The 27,937-nt window shown below is 42.9% G+C and overlaps 1 protein-coding gene across 1 annotated transcript; it reads right to left on the bottom strand.

Annotated features, from left to right (window-relative positions):
• Positions 1–402: 402 nt before the first annotated feature.
• LOC309562592 (C-signal-like) lies at positions 403–27,937 on the bottom strand. Its single transcript, XM_082266843.1, has 3 exons — positions 27,580–27,937; positions 17,731–17,908; positions 403–823 (listed from the first exon to the last, which is right to left on the bottom strand). Exons 1-3 carry the CDS (start codon positions 27,904–27,906, stop codon positions 537–539), a joined length of 792 nt encoding a protein of 263 aa, XP_082122969.1. The 5' UTR covers positions 27,907–27,937; the 3' UTR covers positions 403–536.

Below are 27,937 nucleotides of genomic sequence, written 5' to 3'. Positions count from 1 at the left end.
TAATTTGTGAAAATATATCTTCTTTCTATTTCTCTTATCGCCATAGTCCAGGCACCTTGTGGAGGTTTACCTTACAGACTGGGTCCTTTGGTACTCCATTAAAGGGATGTGGGCTTCCTTACTATTTGTGTTTGGAAAGGCTTCCAGTAGCCCTTGTCATGAACAGTGGTGACTACAAGGTGGCCTCTCTACTCACAGAAATTAGGTATTGAAGCCATTATTTAATTGTCTCCTTAAACCTTAATGGTTCAGCATTCTTGATAAGGTTGATTCAAATATGACATATCCTCTGCAGTTCAATATGTTCTGCCCTATATTAGATGATAAATACTGTGGTCTCCAAAGCTTCAAAATAAATAAGTTAAGACAAGCAATTTTCCACTTATTCTATATACCTTTTAATTTGATTTATATACGAGTTTACTCTTTAACATGGAATCCCAACAAATACATTGAATACTTGTATATGTATACAAAGAGAAGTTATGTTCTTACAAATTCATTTAACACAACATAACAACATAATGAGACCTATTTCACCAAGGAATTTCACCACCATTCCAAGAAAAAAACTTTCCAGTCTGTTCAATGCTTAGGCCATCAATAATTTTCATGAGATAGTTCACAGATCGCTCTGGAGAAAACAGCTTCTCTTTAGGTACGTTCTTATGGTAAGGTTTTGACAAGTCTGTTTCCACTGTGCCCGGGTGAAGAGAAACGCAAATCACTTTCTTACTTCCCCTCTTTAGTTCAATGGAAAGGTTTTTAGTGGCCATATTCAGAGCGGCTTTAGACATCCGGTAGCTGTACCATCCACCTAAGCCTAAAAGAAGAGAATTGCACGTCAAATAAAAGAAAACACATGCTTTATAAACTGATGGTGAAATTAGACCTTTGCCAACTAATAATTGCATCTAAACTGGCCACATGACTTAGCTTCATAACAATTTTAGAAAACAGCAAAAAAACTACCAATGTTGTAAGGGCTCATTCACATGGGAGCCCAGAAAACAATAAATGCAGTTTTACTGCCCACCAGAACAAGAAGATGCAGCTGCTCAGAGCTGTACACATGTTGTGGCAAAAATTAAACAGCATTTCACATTTGGCAAACGGTACAATCACTGAACGTAACCCATTCAAGTGAATGGAGCTGCACTGCATCCACCCTGCAACCTCAAGAAATGCGTGTGGTTGGGTAAGGTGGGACAGCATTTTCAGGGTTAAAGCAGGTGGTGAAGAGGCAACAAATTGCCTTCTCACTGCCTGTCAAACATTCTCTGCTGTGTATTGCATTTCAGAGGGGCTGCAATGATAGCCACAAGTCTGAACGAGCCTTCAAAGGTTGGAACATAAAGGACATAAAAACAATTGTAGATACATTGTTTCTCTGTATCGGGAGTCTGTTGCTTGCACTGTAGGTTTTGGAGGGATCAATGCACCTACCCTTTCCCAGTTTGTGTACCATGATGTTGAAGACTATTAACCATAACACTGCAGTAAAATAAATAAATATATATTGCAAGTGTAGTCCGCACTATGGATAATCTAATCAACAAAAAATGTGATAATGTTCTTAAAGTTCCCCCAACTAGACTGCTACCAAGGTAGTGCCTGTTGTAAAATCTATGTATAAAAAATGGGTTTTGGCGCTGCTCTATGTGCAATAAAATACTAGTATACCCGTATGTATATCATTCCCCAAAAAACACAAATCAAAAAGGATATAAATATGGTGCAACAAATGCAAAAAATCATGTGCAAAAATGACTAAAGTGCAGGTGCTAAAATAATAGTGCCCAAGTGGAGTGAGCTTCCAATTACACTCAAATCATAAACACTCTATGAAATCACATATAAACCATATTGATTCAAAAGTGATCTGTGCTTAGTGAACAGTCCAATAATGTGCAGTGTCCTTTTAATTAGTCCATAATTTCAGCTATTCTTGTTGGTCCTTATGGTAGCATCAATAAAAGGAATACTACTTGATGATGTTACAACCTGGGGGTTGTGCAGCAGCATGCAGTGTGCCCGATATCTCCTCTTGTGCCCCCTGCCTGATAGTACACTCACCAGATGTCTCTCCCCTTGAAACAGGGGTATCCAGCTTTAGCAGCTACACCTGGCAGTATGCTGTATCCACGACCAACTCTCTGGTGGCCACTCCTTGCAATCCACAGCAATATCAGTGGTCCATAGAAATAGAGAAAGCTCCCATAGTGTGATTCCGTGTAGATAGTTTTATTGGTTAAAAATACAGTAGTGCACTTGCATTTAGTAAAATTCAAACTGCTTGAGTAAAAAACCAGGAAGTCCAGGATGCGATGTGCTCCATAGACCCAACCTGGAAGTGGCGCAATGATGCTAGGCTCTGCCCTATGCGTTTCGTCATTCTGACCTCATCTTGCTCCACTCACCGGTTTATATCAGGTAAGGTATCCTAACAACCCCATGTCACATGATCCATGGCCATTTTGAGTAATACTAAGCATGGATGTTTATCTAGTGGTTCCTAGCAAACCCACATCCAATACAAATACAGCTGACTGCGAACTCCCCCTTGTCCAGTGGCATAATGGCAGGCCTCCACAGATGTATACTTAACCTGCGTCATACATTCATATTTGGCTTATATGCATGTTTTTGGACCCGTAGTGCGCCCAGTAAATGGGATTACAATATCGTGATGTGCTAGGGACGTTATGTTAGCTCCTGATTGTTCTACATAGCCTAAAATTTAAAAGATACATCTTTGAATAAAATACACTAAAGTGGTTAAAAACACCTATGTGCAAAAATACTACTAAATGGCCATGAGATATTAATAGCTAGAGACATTATTGGCAGGACCTTTTTCAAATGCAATTTTTTGGGGAAAATCTCCATAGGAGACCCTTTAGGCTCGGTTCCACTGTTGCGACTTGCTGTGCGACTTGACACATGACACATGTCAAAAGCCATTCATTTCTATTTGGCCCGTTTTCACTGCCGCGACTTGAGTTGCGGTGACTTGAAAAGTAGCTCGTGCACTACTTTTGGGCCGACTTCAGTGCGACTTCCCTCTATAATGAGGGACAAGTCTCACTGAAAGCCGAGAAACAAGTGAACACTACAGAGTCGCGCTAGAAGTAGCGCGACTCTGTAGACGCAGCAGTGGAAAGCGAGCCTTAAACACCTTTACAAGTTACCTGTGTAGAGTTACAGAGGAGGTATAGTGCTACAATTATTTCTCTTAATCTATCAATTGTGGCAATACCTCACATGTGTTGTGCAAATAGCATTTACATATGCGTGGAGGGATGGGGGTGCTTTACATTTTTTTTTCCTATTTATTTTATTTTTTTATTTTTACATTGTCCCATTATTTATTTAAATTTTAATCACTTTTATTCCTAGTACAATGAATGTAAACATTCCTTGTAATAGAAATAAGGATTAAAGGTCCATTTTATGGAGAGATCTGGGGTCAATAGACCCCAATTTTCTCCTGTACCTTTAAAAGCAAAAGATTAAAAAAATAAATAAATAAATGTATCTTTTGCTTTAAAAAGTATGTTTACTTCTACCCTGGACAAGAAGTGACATAATTTCGCTCTGGTCCTCCAAGGCCATAGAGGCGATCAAAGACAATCTAGTCTTTTATAACCTCTGCAACCAGCCGGCCGCACTATTGGATAATTTGTTGGCTGAGCCGGTAGAAGCGGTAAGCCTAAGAAACACAGAGTGGCAGGAGAACTCATGGTCTACTGTAACGCTTCTGAAAGCGTTACAGTAGACCATGAGCTGCCCGGAATGTTTTCAATGAAAAGTCAGCTGCTGGCTGAAAAAAAAAAATACTGGGGTTATGGCTGATAGCTTCAGCTACAATCCCGGTAGACAACTTGCAAACTGCAATGTGTGTATATAAATATACAGTGCCTTGCGAAAGTATTCGGCCCCCTTGAACTTTTCGACCTTTTGCCACATTTCAGGCTTCAAACATAAAGATATAAAACTGTAATTTTTTTGTGAAGAATCAGCAACAAGTGGGACACAATCATGAAGTGGAACGAAATTTATTGGATATTTCAAACTTTTTTAACAAATAAAAAAAACTGAAAAATTGGGCGTGCAAAATTATTCAGCCCCTTTACTTTCAGTGTAGCAAACTCTCTCCAGAAGTTCAGTGGGGATCTCTGAATGATCCAATGTTGACCTAAATGACTAATGATGATAAATAGAATCCACCTGTGAGTAATCAAGTCTCCATATAAATGCACCTGCACTGTGATAGTCTCAGAGGTCCGTTTAAAGCGCAGAGAGCATCATGAAGAACAAGGAACAAAGCAAATTCTACAATGGAATGGTTCACAAATAAACATATCCAGGTGTTAGAATGGCCAAGTCAAAGCCCAGACCTGAATCCAATTGAGAATCTGGGGAAAGAACTGAAAACTGCTGTTCACAAACGCTCTCCATCCAACCTCACTGAGCTCGAGCTGTTTTGCAAGGAGGAATGGGCATAAATTTCAGTCTCTCAATGTGCAAAACTGATAGAGACATACCCCAAGCGACTTACAGCTGTAATCGCAGCAAAAGGTGGCGCTACAAAGTATTAACTTAAGGGGGCTGAATAATTTTGCACGCCCAATTTTTCAGTTTTTTATTTGTTAAAAAAGTTTGAAATATCCAATAAATTTCGTTCCACTTCATGATTGTGTCCCATTTGTTGTTGATTCTTTACAAAAAAATTACAGTTTTATATCTTTATGTTTGAAGCCTGAAATGTGGCAAAAGGTCGAAAAGTTCAAGGGGGCCGAATACTTTCGCAAGGCACTGTGTATATATATATATATATTGTAAGGGATTAGCTCGGTGGTAGGCGTATGGGTGACCCCTTTGGGGGTGCGTTTTCACAGAGAGATAGCCGAGCAGAGGTTGAAAACAAGACTGATTTATTCATGCAATTTACTTCACATAATTGCAAGCGTCAAAACAGCCAAAATAAAATAAAAGACAAAATAAATCCTTGCCTCTGTGGGCGGCTACCTTCTCACGCTGGAACCTACCTAAGAAGTCTTCCCAACCTACTGTTGGGCCGACACTGCTGATCCTACAGCAGACACTCAAATGTCCATTTGTTTGCTTTTCACACAGCACAAACATTGTCCATTGAACATGTCCCTTTGTTTTCTTTCACACAGCACATGTTCATTTATAACAGGATCCTTTACTCTTCAGATTCTTCACATTGAACACAGTTCATTTAACAGGTCCCTTTACTCTTCACACTCTTCACATGGAACACTTTGTCTTCTCACCTTTGAGACGTCTTCACTCGTGGTTACCCTCCTTAGCTTCACATCGCTGTAGGGGGTCTTCTCCCATGCTCACCAGCTTGTCGGGAGGCACACATCCGACTGTCCCCCTCTCCCAGCCCACACGGCGACAGGAGGCAGCAGTCCTTCTCCCATGCCCACACGGCGTCGGGAGGTACACGTATGTCTGCCTTCCTCTCCCAGCCCACACGGCGACAGGAGGCAGCAAACAATAGGACTTTCTCTGAACAAATTATAGAGCCTTAACTCCCTCATTCTGAACAGGTGAAGGCCTTTCAACTTCCTGCTGGCTAGCTCTGTAGCCAACACCCTAAATTAATTAATGGACTTTCTAAATCAGGTGGAAATGTATCTCCTTCCTGTGACTACATTCCCAGATTTAGCTGACTTCCTGTTACATACCCCCCCCTCTTGTTTCAACCCTAGGGTTGGGACACATATTTCCAGGCACGCATGTGTCAGGCACTGCTGACTCACTGATAAGCCTCCTATTATCCTCAAGCTTCCGGATGAAACTGTTTTGTCATCTTCATTGACGGATTTCTCATAAATGCCACACAGTTTGTCTCTCATCTCATATACACATTCTTCAACTGCATTTTTGGCATCATTTTGCTCCTTCTCGTTTCTGTCATCTTCATTGACAGCTTTCTCATAAATGTCAGACAGCTTGTCCCTCATAACCGTCTGTCCAATCCACCATGGAGGACCGTGATCCATAGGCAACTCAATTGGGCTAGTCTTAATGTCTTCAACATTCTTAAGACGCCTCTCTCTGCAATCCATAAATGTTTTCCACAAAACTTTGAGAACCTTTGCTTCACTAAGCTTTGTTCCAAGTAGGGACTCTTGACATCCCTCTGTGACTTGAGTTGCCTCTCCATACATCTGTACACAATCATTGACTTTTTGTTGTAAAAGGGAATGATCTTCCTTCTTGAGCTTTGCTTGCTCTAAGATGCTGTGCAGAGGATTTTCCAATTGAGACAACAGGCTGTCACACATTTCTTCAAAGTGACCCCTGTTCCTTTTCCCAGAGATATCAATATCATTCACCAAACATTTTATATTTATAGGCAGATCTGAAGCATTTGCACTCATCAACTTCTTAAACTTTTCGCCCTCCTGAGCGAGTCGCAGTAAAGGCCTACTATTTGATTTGATATTCAGTTTATATTTCTTGCCAAACTCTTCACAGAAGAAGCCAACCAGAACATCATCAACTTTCCTTCCATCAACATAGGGGTCAAAGGCAACGACACAGTTGAACCCAGCGATCTGGGTGGTATCCATTATAGACCTCCTCTCTGCATCAGTGAAGAAGCATGGAACTGCAACACATTCTTTTACAGGTTTCTTCAATGCACTTTCTGCTGAACTATTTGACCGCTCAAGGTCACCTAGTTCTTTTTCTCTATCTGAATTCCACATGGAATGCATCTCAAGATCACGATCAAACTTCTGCCACCCGTCTTTCACCAGTTCCATTTTGGAAACACTCCCTGAAAGGCACTTATTCATTTGCTTCACGTTTTCACCAACAGCCTTAGTTTTCTCCACTAGGTTTTCAGCCTGAACTGAGAAATCACCACATTTCTTACTCAGCTCCTTTGTTTGCTGAAGTTCTAATGATACATTTTCCAATGCTTGAAGTTTTTGAAGGAACGGTTTATTCCAAAGGGGTGATTCAAGCCACATGTCGTCACATTTCTGAGGCTCACTCAGGACAGACCCCAAAACACTGATCCTTTTAAAAACTGCATCAGGCACACTATCCCCTCTTTGGGACAGATCCTCTGTTGCCTGGAATTCCTCTTCCAGTTCCTGCAACAGAATCTTCATCTCTTCTACTTGCTGTTCTAAGGCTCGCTTAGACTTTTCTAGCTCCTGAACGCTTTTCACAACATCATCCTTGGAGCTGACCAATTCTTCCATTTCTGTACGCAGCTGTTTAACACTTTCTAGTTCAGCCTTACACTCTAGAGCTTCCTCCAAAGAGCGAGCCAAGAACAGGGCTTTGCTCTCGTTATCACGCACCTCCGTTTCTGCACGTGCGCGTTCTTCTGCATATTTTGCAGACACAGTCTTCTCTTCACCAAGCATCTGATCAAACTTCTTTTTCACATCTTCAACACACTGTAATGAACCAACGCTTTCTTCCATGCGTTTTTTCATATCCGCTATCTGAGCTTGCAATGTTGCGACTTGCTCTGATAGGTTTTTCTTTGCTTCCGCCTCCTCTTTTAATTGTTCCAGGAAGCCATTTTTCTCATCTTCCATTTGTTTGAGCTTTGTGCTAAAACTCAGCCTTTGACACCTCTCTTCCTGTAAGAGTTCCTGCGTGTCTTGCAGCTGCGATTCCAAGATAGAAAAATCTTCCGCAATTTCTCTAGATTTGCTGTCTGCTTGAGAAAGCTGATTTGTAACATTGTCCAACTCAACCTGCAGTCGGTTTGCCTTCTCTGACAGCTTAGCACACAATCGGTCACCTTCTGACACCTTGACTTGCGATTCCAGAAGCTGTGCCTCTACTTTTTCCCTCTTATGTTCACAATCTCCTTTTCCCTGCATAAGAGCCTTCACCTCATTGGCTAGCATCTGGGAATAAGAATGTAATTCTGCCACACAGGCTTCTTTCTCCTTTAACTGCTGCTGGACACGTTGGGCTTCCCCTTTCCAACTTTCACAGTCCGCACGCCATTCATTTACCACATTGCTCAAAGTAGTGAGCTCATACACAGTACTCAGTAATTTAGCCTCTCTTTCACTTTTCTCGTTGTCGCTGAGAGACAATGTCGTTTTCAGAGCGACATTCTGTTCCTGCGACTCCTGCAGGTCTCTTTTTGTAGCTCCCAAAGACTGAAGACTTTTTTCCAGCTGATTACGCAACTCCAACATATCAGCCATACTTTGCTTCTGCAAAGTCTGAATTTCACTTTCCTTTTCCATGAGGATGGTATCTTTCTCCATTATAGTCTCTCTGCGTTTTTGCAACTCGACCAAAAGAAGAGCAGTGGATTCTTCCCACTGTAACACATGAGACTTGAGTAGTTCATTCATTTCCTGCAAGTTTCTATGCTCCATTTTAAGCAATTCCAAGGCTTGTTCCTTTTCTTCCATTTTCCGTTGCAAGGCATCCAACTCAGCCCTGCACACATACTCGGTTTCCTCCAAACCGATGGCCTCCATTGGCTGCTGGCGTCTCTGTTTCCAGCCTGCCATGCTCTCTTGGTGATCCTTTTGTTGAGCTGCAAAGCTCCGTTGTTTCAGCATCTCCCCCATTTTGGGTTTACTTTTCATCTGAGCACACTGCGTCTCCATAGCAGTTTCATCAGTGTTGCTAGGGACAACACCCTTCCTCTTTAGTAGACTCTCTTTAGGCATGGATGGGGCTGGTTCAGACGGTAGCATCCCCTCCATCCATAGAATCCGGTCTCTAATTCCATCTATCTTTGCATTTTTCAGGCGTTTGGATCGCCCCATCTTCACTAACTCCACAAATTTTTCACAGTCCAGCAAAAAAAAAATTTCAGACCACTGTCTCTTTAACACATGTAGTTTTTCTCTCTCTTGCAAGATCTCTTTTCCTGCACACACAGTTTGTGCAGTCACTTGCACCAGACACAACAAAGTTCATCAAATAATTTTGAGACCGCTGTCTCTTTAAAACACTTTTTTTTTTTTTTTCTGTCAGGATCTTCTCTCCTGCACACCTAGATTGTGCAATCTCATGCACCAGATAAAGTTCATCAAACATTTGCACTTCCTTGCAGGGATCTCTGCTTATGCCCGCATCCTCCACCATATGTAAGGGATTAGCTCGGTGGTAGGCGTATGGGTGACCCCTTTGGGGGTGCGTTTTCACAGAGAGATAGCCGAGCAGAGGTTGAAAACAAGACTGATTTATTCATGCAATTTACTTCACATAATTGCAAGCGTCAAAACAGCCAAAATAAAATAAAAGACAAAATAAATCCTTGCCTCTGTGGGCGGCTACCTTCTCACGCTGGAACCTACCTAAGAAGTCTTCCCAACCTACTGTTGGGCCGACACTGCTGATCCTACAGCAGACACTCAAATGTCCATTTGTTTGCTTTTCACACAGCACAAACATTGTCCATTGAACATGTCCCTTTGTTTTCTTTCACACAGCACATGTTCATTTATAACAGGATCCTTTACTCTTCAGATTCTTCACATTGAACACAGTTCATTTAACAGGTCCCTTTACTCTTCACACTCTTCACATGGAACACTTTGTCTTCTCACCTTTGAGACGTCTTCACTCGTGGTTACCCTCCTTAGCTTCACATCGCTGTAGGGGGTCTTCTCCCATGCTCACCAGCTTGTCGGGAGGCACACATCCGACTGTCCCCCTCTCCCAGCCCACACGGCGACAGGAGGCAGCAGTCCTTCTCCCATGCCCACACGGCGTCGGGAGGTACACGTATGTCTGCCTTCCTCTCCCAGCCCACACGGCGACAGGAGGCAGCAAACAATAGGACTTTCTCTGAACAAATTACAGAGCCTTAACTCCCTCATTCTGAACAGGTGAAGGCCTTTCAACTTCCTGCTGGCTAGCTCTGTAGCCAACACCCTAAATTAATTAATGGACTTTCTAAATCAGGTGGAAATGTATCTCCTTCCTGTGACTACATTCCCAGATTTAGCTGACTTCCTGTTACAATATATATATATATATATATATATATATATATATGCAATATTTCCAGGCCTTGGGCCTGAGGGTGGGTCTGCTATTAGTACCGGTAACACTTCCAACACATTTAAGTTGTGAACCCAGGTGTGAGAACTGAAACAATGACCATTTCGGCATCTTTGGTTTGTTTGGTTTATTGTATATTGGGGATGGGAGAAGGGAATGAGTGGGATACTCCTCTGGCTCTTCTAGGCTTAACTGGGACTTTGTACAAAAATGCCCGTTAGCTCTGTCTTGATGCCAGCTGAATGCCGACCAGTGCTTCCTGGCGTTCAAAGATACTGTTATACTGAAATTGTGCTGGAACCTCGACTTTAACTTGTTTGTTAACTCAGAAGATCCAGGACTGTAGAACACTTGACTCCTGACACTTGATTTAGCTCAAAAGTCACCGAACAGCTCCCTCCAGCCCTTCACTGACTGAGGTAGCTCCTTGTCACTGTTTGTGCTGCTGCAACTCCTAACTCTGTACACTGTACACTAACTCTTCAGGGCCCAACCACTGGTGCCCGCTTTTACACTTCAGGGTCCTCTGGCTAGGTACCCCCTCTAACACTTCAGGGTCCTCTGACTAGGTACCCCCTCTAGCACTTCAGGGTCCTCTGACTAGGCACCCCCTTTACAGCTAGCTGACTCCTGGATACCTGGAACCTTCTCTGGAGTGGTCCCCTCTACACTTGGCAGACCCCTAGGGGCAGTTCACAGTACTCACGACCTTGGCAGGCTTTCTTGGAACTGAACCCCTCTTCCTCCCCTGGTCCTGGGCACACCGGATCCCCTCTGCAGCTCAACTCAGCATTCTCTGGATTCCCAGGCAGTCACCCGAGACATCCGATCCTTCTGACAGGAGGAGAGACAGCCATACTCTACCTCTTGGGACTCTGCTTTCCGCCAAAGATGCTGTGTCATGCGTTTCCTCAAAACGTATACCCACTCCCAGAATCCTCTGCCGCAGAATCTGCCTTCTGGGGTAGATACAGGCCTGAGTGTGTCTCTGATTGGCTTTCCTCCACTGCCCAATGATAATCCTCTCATGGAGCCAGTGGGGAGACTCCCCTCTCAGCAGACACACCTGGGAGACATGACAGCCAGCTGAAATCATGGCCCTGCTGTTAAGCAGCCAAGGCCTACTATAATTTTACCTAGCACCTACCTGTAGGGTGCTACATCTATATATTATATATACACACACACACACTCAGTATCTCAGAAAAGTGAGTACACTCCTTACATTTTTGTAAATATTATATCTTTTCATGTGACAACACTGAAGAAATGACACTTTGCTACAATGTAAAGTAGTGAGTGTACAGCTTGTATAACAGTGTAAATTAGCTGTCCCCTCAAAATAACTCAACACAGCCATTAATGTCTAAACCGCTGGCAACAAAAGTGAGTACACCCCTAAGTGAAAATGTCCAAATTGGGCCCAAAGTGTCAATATTTTGTGTAGCCATCATTATTTTCCAGCACTGCCCTAACCCTCTTGGGCATTGAGTTCACCACAGCTTCACAGGTTGCCAATGGAGTCCTCTTCCACTCCTCCATAACGACATCACGGAGCTGGTGGATGTTAAGAGACTTTGTGCTCTTCCACCTTCCATTTAAGGATGCCGCATAGATGCTCAATAAGGTTTAGGTCTGGAGAAATGCTTGGCCAGTCCATCACCTTTACCCTCAGCTTCTTAGCGAGGCAGTGGTCGTCTTGGAGGTGTGTTTGGGGTCGTTATGTTGGAATACTGCCCTGCGGCCCAGTCTCCGAAGGGAGGGGATCATGCTCTGCTTCAGTATGTCACAGTACATGTTGGCATTCATGGTTCCCTCAAACTGTAGCCCCCCAGTGCCAAAAGCACTCATGCAGTCCCAGACCGTGACACTCCCACCACCATGCTTGACTGTAGGCAAGACACACTTGTCTTTGTACTCCTCACCTGGTTGCCGCCACACACGCTTGACATCATCTGAACCATATAGGTTTATCTTGGTCTCATCAGACCACAGGACATGGTTCCAGTAATCCGTGTCCTTTAGTCTGCTTGTCTTTAGCAAACTGTTTGCGGGCTTTCTTGTGCATCATCTTTAAAAGAGGCTTCCCCCCACCCCTTCAATCTCTGCAGCAATGCTGGCAGCACTCATACGTCTATTTCCCAAAGACATCCTCTGGATATGACAATGAGAACGTGCACTCAACTTCTTTGGTCGACAATGTTGAGGCCTGTTCTGTGTGGATCCTGTCTTGTTAAACCGCTGTATGGTCTTGGCCACCGTGCTGCAGCTTAGTTTGAGGGTCTTGGCAATCTTCTTATAGCCTAGGCCATCTTTATGTAGAGCAACAATTCTTTTTTTCAGATCCTCAGAGAGTTATTTGCCATCAATGTGCCATGTTGGACTTTCAGTGACCAGTATGAGAGAATGAGAGGGATAACACCAAATTTAACACACCTGCTCCCCTTTCACACCGGAGACCTTGTAACACTAACGAGTAACATGACACATGGGAGAGAAAATGGCTAATTGGGCCCAATTTGGACATTTTTACTTAGTGTACTCACTTTTGTTGCCAGTGGTTTAGACATGAATGGCTGTGCGTTGAGTTATTTTGAGGGGACAGTAAATTTACACTGAGATACAAGCTTTATACTTACTTCTTTACATTGTAGCAAAGTGTCATTTCTTCAGTGTTGTCACATGAAAATATATAATAAAATATTTACAAAAATGTGAGGGGTGATACATAAAGATGAAACAATGATACAAATCCACCTACACAAGTTGTACCTGTTTATCTGCAGTATTTTCTACGCTATAGCTGTTCAAAGTTCAACATTTATAAAGCTTGTCTGAGCTTCCAGAAAAACAGGGAATGGAGGGCTGAAGTTATACACTACAGAGCTCAGTGAGGAAAGCTCTGAGAGCTGATTAGAGGGAAGGAACACACCCCCTTTACACAACACACAAGAACAAAGCTGAGGCTGTCAATCACAGGCTGTGTGCTGGAGGTCCTTCTGTTGTCACCTTTTGTTTCTTGGTGTCAGGAAAACTTGTCAGAAGTTATTTATGCAGATGGCAGAGGAACAAGGCAGCAGACAGATAGAAACAAAACATATCCCTCTATATGTATGCACTTTTCTCAATTAAGAGCACTAAGTGTTCTATTTCATTTAACCACTTGCCGACCTCCAACAGTACATTTGACATATAAAAAAAATAAATAAATATTTTTTTAATCTCTTCATTTTCCAAAAGAATTTTGACAAAAAATTACAACTTAAAAATACTCGCAATGCCTCCGCCTGCCTTGGACTGTCTACTTTCCAAAAAAGGGCCATTTGGGCGATATTTTTACTGTCCTGGAATTTTAAAGCTTCAAAAAATGACGCAGTACATCAGGATTGATCAAAAATATATCCAGTGCATCTGGAAAAAATTCACAGCATTTCACTTTTTCCACATTTTGTTATGTTACAGGCTTATTCCAAAATGGATTCAATTCATTATTTTCCTCAAAATTCTATAACAAATAACCCATAATGATAACGTGAAAGTAGTTTGTTTGAAATCTTTGCAAATTTATTCAAAATAAAAAAACAATAAAAAAACAAAAAATCACAAATATATAAGTATTCAAAGCCTTTACTCGATACTTTGTTGAAGCACCCTTGGCACCAATTACAGCCTTAAGTATTTTTGAGTATGATGCTAGAAGCTTGGAAGATCTATTTTTGGGCAGTTTCTCCCATTCTTCTTTGCAGGACCTTTCAAGCTCCATCAGGTTGGATGGGGAGCGTCAGTGCCCAGCCATTTTAGATTATTCCAGAGATGTTAAATTGGGTTCTGAGCTCTGGCTGTGCCACTGAAGGTCATTCACAAAGTTGTCCCATAGCCACTCCTTTGTTATCTTGGCTGTGTGGTTAGGGTCATTGTCCTGTTGGAAGAAGAACCTTCACCCCAGTCTGAGGCCCAGAGCGCTCCATAGCAGGTTTTCATCAAGAATGTCCCTGTACATCGCTGCATTCATCTTTCCATTAATCTTGATTAGTCTCCCAGTGCCTGCTGCTGAAAAACATCCCCACAGCATGATGTTGTCACCACCATGCTTCACTGTAGGGATGGTATTGGCCAGGTGATGAGCGGTGCCTGGTTTCCTCCAGACATGACACTTGCCATTCAGGCCAAAAAGGTCAATCTTTATCAGACCGGCAAATTTTGTTGCTCATTGTTGCCATGTGCCCCTTACTGAGGAGTGGCTTCCGTCTGGCCACTCTACCATTCAGGCCCGATTGGTGGAATGCTGCAAAGATGGTTGTTCTTTTGGAAGGTTCTCCTCTCTCCACAGGGAAATGCTGGAGCTCTGTAAGAGTGACCATTGGGTTCTTGGCCACCTCCCTGGCTAAAGCTTTTCTCCCCCAATCACTCAGTTTGGCCAGGCGGCCCACTCTAAGAAGAGTCCTGGTGGTTCCAAACTTCTTACATATACAGTTGATGGAGGCCACTGTGATCATTGGGACCTTCAATGCTGCTGAAATTTGTCTGTACTCTTCCCCAGATCTGTGCATCGATACAATCCTGTCTCGGAGGTCTACAGACAATACCTAGGACTTCATGGCTTGGTTTGTGTTAACTGTGGGACCTTATATAGACAGGTGTGTGCCTTTCCAAATCATGTGCAATCACCTGAATATACCACACAGGTGGACTCCAATCAAAATTGTAGAAACATCTCAGGGATGATCAGTGGAAACAGGATGCACTTGAGCTGAAATTCGAGTGTCATGACAAAAGCTGTGAGTACTTCAATTCTAAACAAACTTCTTTCACGCTGTCATTATGGTGCTATTGTTTATAGAAATTTGAGGCAAATAATTAATTTAATCCATTTTGGAATAAGTCTGTAACATACACAAAATGTGGAAAAAGTGAAGCACTGTGAAAACTTTTTGGATGCGCTGTACTATTGTTTGAAGACTCTATAACTTTCACACAAAAGTAAATATATACTGATTTGGGTTATGTTTACCAAAGAAATAGCAGACTAACTTTTTGGCATACATTTATGAAGAAAGATTATTTGTTTGCAAAATTTTATAACAGTAATTTAAAAAAATTAGTTTTTTTAAAAATGTTCAGTATTTTTAATTTATATAGCAATAAAAAAAAAACCCCCAGTGATGATTAAATACCACGAAAAGAAAACTATTTGTTTTAAATTAAAAAAAAATTTAAATTTAATTTGGGTACAGTGTTGCATGACCAAGCAATTTCCAGTTAACCACTTAAGCCCCGGAGGATTTGGCTGCTAAACGACCAGGGGGTATTTTGCGATTCGGCACTGCGTGACTTTAACGGACAATTGCGTGGTCGTGCGACGCTGTACCTAAACGAATTTGGCGTCCTTTTTTTCCCACAAACAGAGCTTTCTTTTGGTGGTATTTGATCACCTGTGCGATTTTTTGATCATGCGCTATAAACAAAAAAAGAGCGTCAATTTTGCAAAAATAGCAATATTTTTCACATTTTTTTATATGAAATTCCCCCCAAAAAAAATGTAAAAATCAAAATTTTTTAACATTTTCGGCCAATTTGTTTTATGCTACCTATGTTTGGTTTAAAAAAAAAATTGCAAAAAGCGTATTTTGATTGGTTTGCGCAAAAGTTATCGCGTTTACTAACAAAGGGAAAGATTTTTGTCATTTTTGTTGTTTTTTTTTTTAACGCGTAATGGTGGCGATCTGCGATTTTTTTTGCGGTACTGCGACATTGGGGCGGACAGATCGGACCCTTGACTGACATTTTTGACACTTTTGGGGTTACCAGTGACATTTCTACAGTAATCAGTGCTATACATATGCACTGTTACTGTAAAAATACACTGGTAGTGAAAGGGTTAACTTTATTTGGGAGGGAGGGGCTGTGTGTGTCCCTAGGGGCGTGCTTTCTACTGTGATTGGCTGTGGCTTGAGCTGTAAGGACACTGATCAACGGATCTACATAGTAGATCCGAGTGATCAGTGTCTTTACACCGAGGAGAATGACAGGCAGCTTGTTTACACAAGCTGCCTGACTTTCTCCCTCTCCCCCGCCGATCGCAGAGTGGCCGGCGGACATCGGGTCCGCCGGTCACACGCGCGGGGGGGTCAGTGACCGCGCGGGAGCGCGTCGCTCCCCAGACCCTCCCAGGCTAGTGACGTACCAATACGTCACTCTGCCTGTGAGGGGCTGACCGCCGCAGTATATAGTCGTGCGGTGGTCGGCAAGCGGTTAAAGAAGCACAGTGCTGGATAGTAGGGTTGCACTGATACTGTTTTTTAATCAGCGAGTACAAATTACCGATATTTTTGGTCTAGTACTTGCCGATACTGAGTAGCGATACTTTGCAGTGCGATTTGCGTCAATACAAAAAAAATGGTGCAAATCGCACTGCAAAGAATCGCATGCTGTGTGTGTGTAGAAAGAGATTAAAGTGCCATCTAGTCAGTTTAAACAATGTTAAAACTCCCAGTACATTTGTGGTAGAAAATCGTGGCCGCTGGGGGTGCTTGCCGGGCTGGAGGAGAAGTTCTGGGACCCCTGGGTGTAGGGCGGAAGTGATGTCAGCTTGGGGGTGGACTGCCTCTACATCTCCTCCAGGAGGAGCTAGGGTTGATGGACTACCGATGATATCCCAGGTGGATGCACACTAATAGGGTATATCCCAATATCGGATCGTGTGTGGTAAGAACAATTCGCCCTCCAACTTTGTTTGTCCTAATCATCTATCACAGCGGCCCTTTTATCTATCCTACACAGGACAGGACTGTCACATCACGCTGCCGCAGCACCTTATTTTTCCTTGCATTTATCCTCTGATAATAGTTTTGCTATCATCTTAAGGCTACAACCATAGCGAGAGATTTTTCAATACCTGTACTCACTATGGAAAATTGAGACTGACCCCCCCTTGATGATATACTATGCACTGCTGAGTGATCACTATTGTATTAGGAATTTTTATGGTAGGCCCCCGACGGATATGTGTAGTATGTGGACAGCATAAACAAATTATTTTGACAATTTTGTATGGCTTAGCCTCTTATGTCCGGACGTCATTGAGTGACTTTTTGTTTTATGTTACATGTTGTCTGTGTTGTATGTATCACGTTCACAATTGGCGTGAGATACTGGTCTTTAGATATACTGTATATATTTTTATTAGAGCAACTGATGATATATCTGGCTCCACTTTTTTACAACCACAAAATATTTTTCAATAAATTCATGCATTTTTTTTGCTATCCCAGTCTGTCTTGCCTTTAATTAACCACTTTCATTGTATCACTGGGGAGCCTTACTCTCCAGGTGAATACAATAATTGTTTTTTGGTATGCTGTTCTTTGATTACTAGGCAGGAACCTCATAGGAGACACGGCTATATAAGATTTGGAGTCATTATTACCTCCCCACCTTTGTAGGTTTTTCCTACTCCCCCCCCCTTTTTTTTTTTTTTTTACATCTCCTCCAGCCCTGTGAGCACCTTCAGCTGCCCTTATTTGCTACTAGATATGTACTATGAGTTCTAAACTGCCTACTAGATGGCGTTTCAATAACTTTGTACACACACACACTTGGGATACCCAATGTTAGACAGTTTTTTTATTCAGGCGCTGCGATTGCTGATTTTGCAAAAGACAGTTTTATATTTTTGGTTCTTACCATTGTCAGCTATGGAGCCCACTTTAGCGCTCATGTTTATTAAAATGGCGCTGTGCTGTTTGGACTTGTCAATTGACTGACCTCCAAATGTCCCAGTTCCTTTCAGCAGAAGTGGCACAAAATGTTTAGCCATCAACAGAGGCCCTATGGTGTTTGTGGAAAGTGCCAACGATAGACCCTGAAGAACAGAAAACAAAGTATTCTCAATAATGTATGTAATAAGAAGACAGAGATATGCCATAGTGGACTTATACAGACACCAAGTGGAACATTTAAAAGGCTTTACAGACCTGTTTGCCCAAAATCAACAGGGGGACATATTAGCTGGGAAGCCCTCCTTGCACATGACCACTCCACCTCCACCCTTAAAGCCTAAGCTTAGGAAAAAATATTTTTAAAAAATGAGCACAAGGGTCATTACTTACAGTAAGTGTCCCTTGTGCTGTGCTGGTTGTAATAGTGAAAATTTGAAGTCCTTTGCCCACCTCCCATACACCCAGCTGTAATCTTCCGGGGCCGGCGATCCAGAGACAGGCGCTCATCAAGAGTGGCAACTATGCCCGTCCTTTTGGCTCATCTCTTCCATTTATAGACGCTGTACTAAAGCAATCTATGATCTGATTTCCACTATAAAACACCAGCACAAGAAAAAATTCAAATTGAATGTAATTAAATTAAAGTAAAACCCTTATGCTGATATTTCTTAAAGATTTTTATCTTTTATTTTTTTTTATCCAAATTTCTTGAACATCTAGTTTTCAACCGACTGAGCGACCACCTTGCCAAGTATAGCCTTCTTGATCCCCTTCAGTCTGGATTCGGCCTCAACACTCCACAGAAACTGCTCTCCTAAAACTAACAAACGATCTACTAACGGCCAAAACCAATGAACACTATTCTGTACTCCTACTCCTGGACCTTTCTGCTGCCTTTGATACGGCTGACCCCCCCTCCTCCTCAAAAAACTCCACGCCTTTGGTCTCCATGACTGTACTCTTTACTTGTTCTCTTCCTACTTATCCAACCACACCTTTAGCGTTACTTACAATTCTACTTCTTCCTCTCCTTTTCCTTTCTCTGTTGGGGTCCCCAAGGTTCTGTTCTTGGACCTCTCCTATTTTCAATCTACACCCCCTCTCTTGGTCAGCTGATAGCCTCCCATGGCTTCCAATACCATCTCTACGCTGATGATACCGAAATGTATTTATCCACACCTCAGCTCACTCCCTCAGTCTCCTCACGTATCACTAATTTACTATCAGAGATAACAGTCCGGATGTCATACCACTTCCTCAAACTCAATCTATCCAAAACCGAACTTATAACTTTTCCTCCACCTCGTGCCCCTTCACCTGATCTCTCTGTCAAAATCGCTGGCACAACTATCAGCCCATCCCCACATGCCAAGGTCTTTGGTGTAGTCCTGGACTCTGAACTCTCCTTCAAGCCCCACATCCAATCACTGTCCAAATCTCGCTTCAACTTCTCCAAAATACACTCCTTTCTAACCAATGACACAACTAAGCTCCTAGTTCACTCCCTGATCATCTCCACGACTACTGCAATTCCCTTCTCATTGGCTTACCTCTACATAGGCTACCCCCCCTTCAATCCATCATGAAAACTGCTGCCAGCTACATCACTAGCCTACTCTCAAAATACCAATCTAATCGCTCTCTAGCTCCCTCGTCACCTCCTCCCATGCTTGCCTCCAGGAGTTTTCCAGAGCCTCTCCAATCCTATGGAACTCCTTACCCCAATCTGTCTGATTATCTCCTACTCTATTTGCTCATCCCCCACAGGTATTGCCTTTTGTTTCACTTGACCTTCCCCTTTAGATTGTAATCTCTAATGAACAGGGCCCTATTATTCCTCCTGTATTGAATTGTATTGTACCTGTATAGTCTTCCCTCATATTGTAAACCGCTGCGCAAACTGTTGGCGCTATATAAATTCTATATAATAATAATAATAAAAAAAGATTTTCCTAAACTTAGGCTTTAACTCCAACTCATAGCTCTTTTTCTGCACCCCCCCTCTACAGGAAGCAAGCAACACATACAAGGTAATGGGAGTGGAAGGTACACCAGAGATTCAGGCTGTGAGCTTATGTCTACATCCTTGACCCATAAAAAAATAAATAAATAAAACAAAAAGTATTCTGTATTGTATAATACCTTTTCCATGTTTTGCTGTCTGTCGGTAAGTGCTCTGATGCAACTGGATGTATCAACATGATCTCATGGCTCCCCACTATCCCTGATTTCAAGGGATTGTCCCTTATCTGAACAAAGTCCCTCTGTCCCTCTTTCCTCCCCATTTGTCCCTCATTTTGGTCTGATATATATCGTCGTATATAAAATGCATGAGGAAGCAGAAAGGGAAAGCGCCACTAAGTGTAGTAGGACAGGTACATTTTTACTATATCCCTATATAGGGCTACTCACACAACTAATTAAAGAACAGGCTCATCTCTGAGTTATGGTCCAGGGTGCCATGCTGATCATCCGCCTGTATGGCTGGGGCGAAGACGCCTTGGTATCCCAGAAGCTGGTGGAGAAAGTCTGCTGGTTGTGGCTCCGGTCCCGATGGAACACATCATGGACCACAGCGTGGGTGGTGGAGATATCACGGGACCCAAGATTCTTTTAGCATGTGCCAGGCTAATATTGAGCATGTGCGCTCCTCTTTCTCAAGCTCGAGTTTCGAAACACGTTGCAAAATTCCCTCCAAAATTGTAATTTATAGTGCAGCTTGAGTGGAGGACAGAGGAGAGCTGCAGATGATGGAGGCACATAAACTGACCCCGACGTCAGGGCTCAGCAGGCATTATAAACCGTGGTCAGTTTACAGGGGGGAGGGAGGAACCAGACAGGATCAGCCAGGTATTGCATGTGATAGAAGGGGCCAAATTACACAGCACAAGCACTGTGCTGTATAACATGCTTTAAGGGAACAGGATCCATTTTTTTTTTTTTTTTAACAAATGGATAAAAAACGCTTTAATCACTTCTAAAGCTATGCAAACACTGCAACTTTCCTCATGAGAATGCTGAAAGATCATCAGCTAATTAAAATAAATTAGTCACTCCTATTCAAAATCACTCTGCACAGGACATGATCTAACAAAGAGCTATTCCTTCAGAGTAAAAACAATTAAGAACATGCAACAAGTTTTGGTTAAAATCTCTGCAATTAATTCTAAGTCCCGGTTCACACATATGCGATGCGGGAACCCTCCGAATCCACTGCGGGTTCCCACATTGCACTCAACTCGCAGGCAGTTCACACTGCCATATGCAAATTGCTGGGGGGTGTGGCATATCGCAGTGTGAACTGTCAGTTCGGACATAAATAAGATTGCATAGGTGTGAACACCCATGCTATCCGATACTGGTGCAGACCCAAAAAAGGGTCCTGTGCGAGTTTGGCCTGAATGCGATGCAAATTCAGCCATACAATCTGTATGGCGGAATTATTGCACAGACGTCACATGTGATTTGCAGAGCAGTGCGCTCCGAATGACATGTGATGCCTGTCATCGCATATGTGTGAACCGACTCGAATACCTGAAATTTTAAACAATTATACCAAACTCAATAGACTCAGACTACACTGGACGAAGGGTGCGTTTCCTTACTAGACTGTATATGTACATAAAGGGAAGGTGTATTTACTGGTTGGCCAGCCAAGTACTAGTGATTATTACATACGTATTGAAAAATAGAGCCAGAGCAGAAAAGGTACAAAACTCCCCTTCTATACAATCCAGGGATTTAGTAGTTGCAAGTCTCAGCTTACTGTTCCTGCTGACCGGATCTAAAGGCTGCAAAAAACACAATCTCTCTAACTTCTATTCAAAGTGTCCTCTCTACACCTGATTGTCCGCCAGTAACTGATGTCTGTGTGTAGATACTGCTTGCCAAGAAATTCTTGGGCAGTGTGAGAATTTATCTCACCTGACTTAAAAGGCTATACTGGTCCAGTGTTTTCCAACTCCGGTCCTCAGGGCACACTAACAGGCCAGGTTTGCAAGAAAACCGAAATACATAATTTGCTGCTCAGTGATTGCAGTATTCCAGTCTGCATCTCCCCAAGGTAATACTTAGAATCTGGCCCTGAGGACCGTAGTTGAGAAACACTGTACTGGTCAATGAAAACCTGCCTTTTTCAAACGCCCTGTGTGCATGAGGCCTCATACTCTCCTGTCAGGTCTATCTGTTTCTAAATGGCCACACCCTACATACTTGGCTGGCTAATCTTGCTCTTAAAGCCTCCTAACATACTAGCACTATCCAAATGAAATGACTGGCTAGCAAATAAACTGACAAGTTATCCTGCTTATTGAATTCTGAAGGCTGAAACAGATACTCAGGCCTGCCTCATCAAAATGCTAAGGCTCTGAGCACTTCTTCCAAACTAGCACTATCCAAAAATGGCTGACTAGCAGCTAAACTGACATAACAAATTGTCCTGCCTAATGAATTCTAAAGGCTAGAAAGGTACTCAGGCCTGCCTCATTAAAATGCTAAAGCCCCCGGGGGTTGGCGATGGGCTGGGGTCTGGACGTCCGCCCCTCTCCACTCGGCGCAGTGTGTTCCCCTGCGGGGCGCCGGGAGGGGGCGGATCCGGGCCTGGCCTGGACCGACCGGCCGGGGATGTAGCAAACAATGTATCACTTGGAAATATTGTATGTTGTTATGAATCCCTGCGGAGACTGTGTCATTTGTTGTGTTTTTAAGTTGTACCCATGTACTCCACAACGGACGTTCTCTACACTTTTATTGTGTATTCTTTTCCTTTGCATTTAAAACAATAAAAATTTATTGAAAGTAAAATTCTAAAGCCCTGAGTACTAACATTGCATGCCAACCCTCCAAAAACACCCTCCCCACAAACCATGCTTAACCCCAAATCATAAAGGCGCTCCCAAAAACTATAAACTCTACATGTTTCACGTAATAAATAAGCTTTGTCAGGAGTGAAAAATAAATGCATCAAAATAAAAGTGTAGCACTACTCCCATGGTAGCTGCTGGTTAAGGGTTCCCCTGGGTTACCATTAGCAACAGCATGAAAATTAGGCATTTTCCAAGCGATTATGGCTCAGTCAGGAAACAGTCCAGTAGCTTTGGTTTTTAGGTTTTATTTGGCACTTGGATGGGAGAAGGAAATGAGTGAGATACTTCAACTTTATACACTATGCACAATAGGCTGGGACAGCTTGAAAATGCTGAGTGATGCTAGTCATGGCTAGGCCGCTGCTTCAGTCTGTCACAAGCAGTGACACAGGACTGAATGAACTTTCTGAGGTAAACTGTTTCCTGAGGTAATCTATACTGTACTGCAGAACATCTTCAGGGCCCTTCCTGGCACCCCCCTTTGTTCCTAATCTTCAGGGTCAACTACACGACACCCCCTTTCACTGATACTCTCCCTATGTGAGCTGGCTCTTTGATCCCCTGACTTCTCTGGAGTGGTCCCCTCTCCTAGGCAGACCCTTAGGCAGATTTCCTGGTACTCACGATACTGTTTTTCCCAAGATGATTCTGCCAGCAGCTCACCCGGTTCACTAGGCCGACCGCCTGAACCACCTTCCTCACACCTACAGGAGGAGAGACCAGCTGTCTGCCTCCTCCTGGGACTCCCCGCCAAAGACGCCATGTCACATGATCCCCCCGTATTTATGGGCAATCCCAGGATGCATTGCAGCAATGCCCTCCCACTGGGACTGCCATAAAACACAATGTGTCACTGGCTAGGTTTCCTCCACTGTCCAACAAGCTTCCTCATTGGATACAGTAGGGACACTCCCTCAGACCCAGTGAATCACACCTGGAAACACATGACAGGCACAACTAACAGATCAGGCTCTCCTGATAGCAGAAAGAGCCACTTAATGCATTTTCCTAGCACCTATCTAGGAAGGTGCTACAAATGTGTCAAAGAAATAATAAAAAAAAAAAAAAAAAAAAAAAAAAAAAAAGATCGTGGCAGAGACCAAACTATTTTCACATGGTTAGAAGCAAAATGGCAGCTTTCCCCTTTCCTTTCCTCTATTTATAGGGTTTTCCCATTCAGTGGGGAATATCACCATCTAGTGGGGAGTAACCAGAATGCAGGTTCCAAATCAGGGAAAGAGTAAAAAAAAGTCTATCCAAATCCCCCGGGAACCTCTTAAAGGGTACCATGTAAGAAGGTGTAGAGATAATGGATTATCCTATATCCAGGCATCTATAAATCACCGTTCCTGCTTTACCCAATCTTTTCTGACCATTTTAAACAGTCCAGGTCATTCTAAGCTAAATTTAGTTTCATTTAAAGGGGAACTCTGAATACGCGTTGCAGAGCCTGATTATTTCTTAATGAAGGCCAAATAAGTAAAACCTTCATTGAGGCCAGATGGTGCATGCAAATTAAGCCAAAAGATCCACATTGCCTCTGTCTTTATTAAGTATTGATCCAAATTGCCCTTTCTTGCACCCAATTTTTATAGATGGATATAGGATAATTCATTATCTTTCCACCTTCTTACGTGTTACCCTTTAAGAGGTTAGTCGGGAATTTGGATAGACTTTTTTTTACTCTTTCCCTGATTTGGAAATTGCTTTCTGGTTACTCCCCACTAGATGGTGATATTCCCCACCGAATGGGAAAACCCTATAAATAGAGGGAAGGAAGGGGGAAAACTGCCATTTTGATTCTAACCATGTGGGGATAGTTTGGGCTTCTCTTTTCATTGACACTTTTTGTTTTGGTGCCTTTTATTTCTCACTCCTGACAAAGCTTATTTATTAAGCGGCACATGTAGAGTTTATAGTTTTTGGGATCATCTTTATGATTTGGGGTTAAGCATGGTTTAGCCTTCAGAATTCAATAGGCAGGATACTTTGTCATACCAGTTTAGTTGCTAGCCAGCCATTTCATTTGGATAGTGCTAGTATGTTAGGAGGCTTTAAAAGCAAGATTAGCCAGCCAAGTATGTAGGGTGTGACCATTTAGAAACCGATAGGCCACATCGTTTGAGATAGACCTGAAAGGAGAGTATGAAAGTGAGGGAGCAGGTTTTCAGTGACCAGTATAGCCTTTTGAGTTAGGTGAGAGATTCTCACACCGCCCAAGAATTACTTGGCAAGCAGTATCTACACACAGACATCAGTTACTGGCGGACAATCAGGTGTAGAAAGGACACTTTGAATAGAAGTTAGAGAGATTGTGTTTTTTGCAGCCTTTAGATCTGGTCAGCAGGAACAGTAAGCTGAGACTTGCAACTACTAAATCCCTGGCTTGTATAGAAGGGGAGTTTTGTACCTTTTCTGCTCTCGCTCTATTTTTCAATACGTATGTAATAATCACTAGTACTTTGCTGGCCAACCAGTAAATACACCTTCCCTTTATGTACATATACAGTCCAGGTTATGTTTGATAGAATTTAATAAGTGTTATATTTTAATACCTATGGCATAAGGTACGTAAGGGAATGCATCCTTCGTCCAGTGTAGTCAAAATCTCTGCAATGTTAACTGATCACCCAGAGGGGATTACCTTTTTTTTTTTCTCAACGAAAGGGTGGGGGGGGGGGGGGTTACCTTACCTTTTAAAGCTGATCTCTAGGAATGTTCCTTACAGCATACTTACATAGGTCCAGAGGGGCTGCTAGAGAAGCTGAAAATCACTGTTGTAGTCAGTAGCAGTCAATGCTCCCCGTCATCATCTTGGTTCTGAGCGAGTGGCATTTCCTCTGCACACTGACCACACAGGGGGGTTGTTCATTAGGCACTGCCGCCATTCACAGAACACCACTTTTTTTTCAATAAATACAAGATGATCTTTGATTGGAGAAGAGGGAGGGGGGTTGTGACATCATAATCTCCACCTCATCTACATAATGTCCTGTATTCATTGAAGAATAAAAGGTGTTCTGTGAATGTCAACAGTGCCTAAGTGAGCAATCTTCAGAGCCGCGTGAGATATGCATACTTACATTGAGCCAAACTGCAGCAATATAAGTATGCCATACCGATCATTCCTGGAGTTAGATTTAACAGTTTAGTATTTCTTAACAACCCTTAATGGGCCCCTTCCTACCCCAGGTCTCATATCAGCCTCATGGATTGCTATGGTTATTGTTACATCACTGTTTTTAATCCACACCATGCATGACAATGCATTATATGGGAAGACACTGGTAAGTAAGGGTGAGCACATATTTGAACAACGTCATTGACGTCACTAGTATTGATGGGCTCAGGCATGTTTGGATCGTACCCGCCAGGAAGCTGTCACTGCACACTGCCAATCATAAGCAGTGAGGCATTTCCCAGCCCACAGCTGCACATACACACGCTGCTTATGATTGGTGGTATGCAGTAACGGCTTCCTGGCGGGTATGATCCGAACATGCCTGAGTCCATCATTAGGCATCCCTTCCCCTTTGATATTTGGGCTATGGGATGGGAAGGCTGTGGCTGATTGGGCACGGATTTGGTGGGAATCACAGCTTGCCTTCTAAAGGATAAGTTCATATTTGGAACATATTACAAGCTACATCCACATTTAGGGTGAAACTTGTTTCAGTCCCACCCCACTTATCCCCAGACCCTCTCCCCTGTGACAGCAGGTCGAGGCTTCTCTCCCGCTCAGCTACTGTCTAATTTAAAATGAGCGCAGCTGTGTGACGCTCTGCCCATAAAGCTGCGTCATTCATCCATATGGATCAGTTATGCTTTCTAACAGAGAGCCCATAGAGAGGTACAGGCAGAAAGCTGGATCACACAGGAACACACGTTCCCATGTGGTGTGCACTGACAGCCAAATCATTTGAATGGGCTGCAAAACGCACTGGCCCATGGAAATACTACTTTTAAAAATGCACTGCATCAAACTGCATGATACTGCGATCCCATGCGATTTGGTGCCTACAAATGCACAGGCTTTTGTGATCTGTGTTTGTGATGTTATTAACCTTCTTAGCGGTATTCCCGAGCGTGGCTCGGGGTTAAATTTCAGAGCCAAAAGCGGTAACCCCGAGCCACACACGGGGTACCGCCAGAAGCATCGCTGGATCCTGTAAAAGAGGTTTCTTACCTTGTCACCGGGATCCAGCGATGTATCTCAGCGGTATGCGGCGGCGGATCTTCCACCCGATCCTCTCCGTGCCCTGGCTTCTGTCTCCTGCGCCGTGACGTTCGCAGGGGGTGGAACTGGCGGCAAATTCAAATGTAAAACACACCAAACACACTGATACCATTCAAAATAAAATAAATTCACATTACATTGCCCCCCAGTGCCCTGTATATACGTGTGTATATATATATATATATATATATATATATATATATATATATATATATATATATATATATACATACATACTTTAACTTTTTTATAGTTTTTTATTATATTATAATTTATGATTTTGTGTCTCAAACTTTATCATACCCGAGATGTTATAAAGAAGAATGCACAGTAAAAAAAAAAATGTAAATAGTTGGTTTGGGCTGCTCATTCTCAAGAATTACATGCAAAATAATGGTACCGCTTTCAGCACCTAAAATCCGAAAGAAACATACTGCCAGGGAGGTTAACAATACACTGGCACCCACATGCAGATTGCAGCACATTGCATTTGAACCAGCCTTGAAGCTGAGCCCTGGTGTGAACCAGCCAGGCATTGTGCCCATGATCCACTGATTGTGGGTGCCATTCTTTGCAGGCTCTTATGGGTAAAAAGGATAATTGCACATTTTTTTTTACTACAAAAATACATGCATCTATTTTTTTTCTCTAAAGGTGAATTTAGCCTTTAAATTTGGACCAAACCTGTGCTTACTGGTCCTGGTACTCTCACCTCTGCAGAGACCTCTCTGAGGCTTGTCTCTCCTTTGCCACTAGGATGCAGCATTGCTGAGGAATTGATCAGTAGATCCAAGCTGCCGAACGTCAGCGCCACCTGCTGGGCACATTGCTGTATGGCAAGCTGGCTGCTTACATCGAGTCTCACAATGGTCAGTAGATGTGGGTGGAGCTGCTTCAGTTCTTGCAAAGCTTCAGCGGACTGGGGCTCCCTGCACGTAGCAATGACTTGGCTGCACTTGCTGGACTGGACTAGGAACTTGCAGAACTGGAGGCCTAGGCCCCGGCTTGCTCCCTGAATCAGTGCGACTCCCCCGGACATGTTTCCCGTCACAGCCTGCGACTATTAGACG

This window comes from Pelophylax lessonae, assembly GCF_965119305.1.
Source record: "Pelophylax lessonae genome assembly, chromosome: 9".
Classification (NCBI taxonomy): domain Eukaryota; kingdom Metazoa; phylum Chordata; class Amphibia; order Anura; family Ranidae; genus Pelophylax; species Pelophylax lessonae.
This window is presented reverse-complemented; position numbering and strand designations above follow the sequence as displayed.

Coding starts and splice junctions, on each gene's coding strand:
- LOC309562592 (XM_082266843.1), bottom strand. CDS start 27,906: ATGTCCGGGGGAGTCGCACTGATTCAGGGAGCAAGCCGGGGCCTAGGC. Junction 17,909..27,579: donor TCAGAGAGGTCTCTGCAGAG/GTGAGAGTACCA, acceptor TCTGTTCTTCAG/GGTCTATCGTTGGCACTTTC. Junction 824..17,730: donor GGGCTCCATAGCTGACAATG/GTAAGAACCAAA, acceptor CTCTTCTTTTAG/GCTTAGGTGGATGGTACAGC.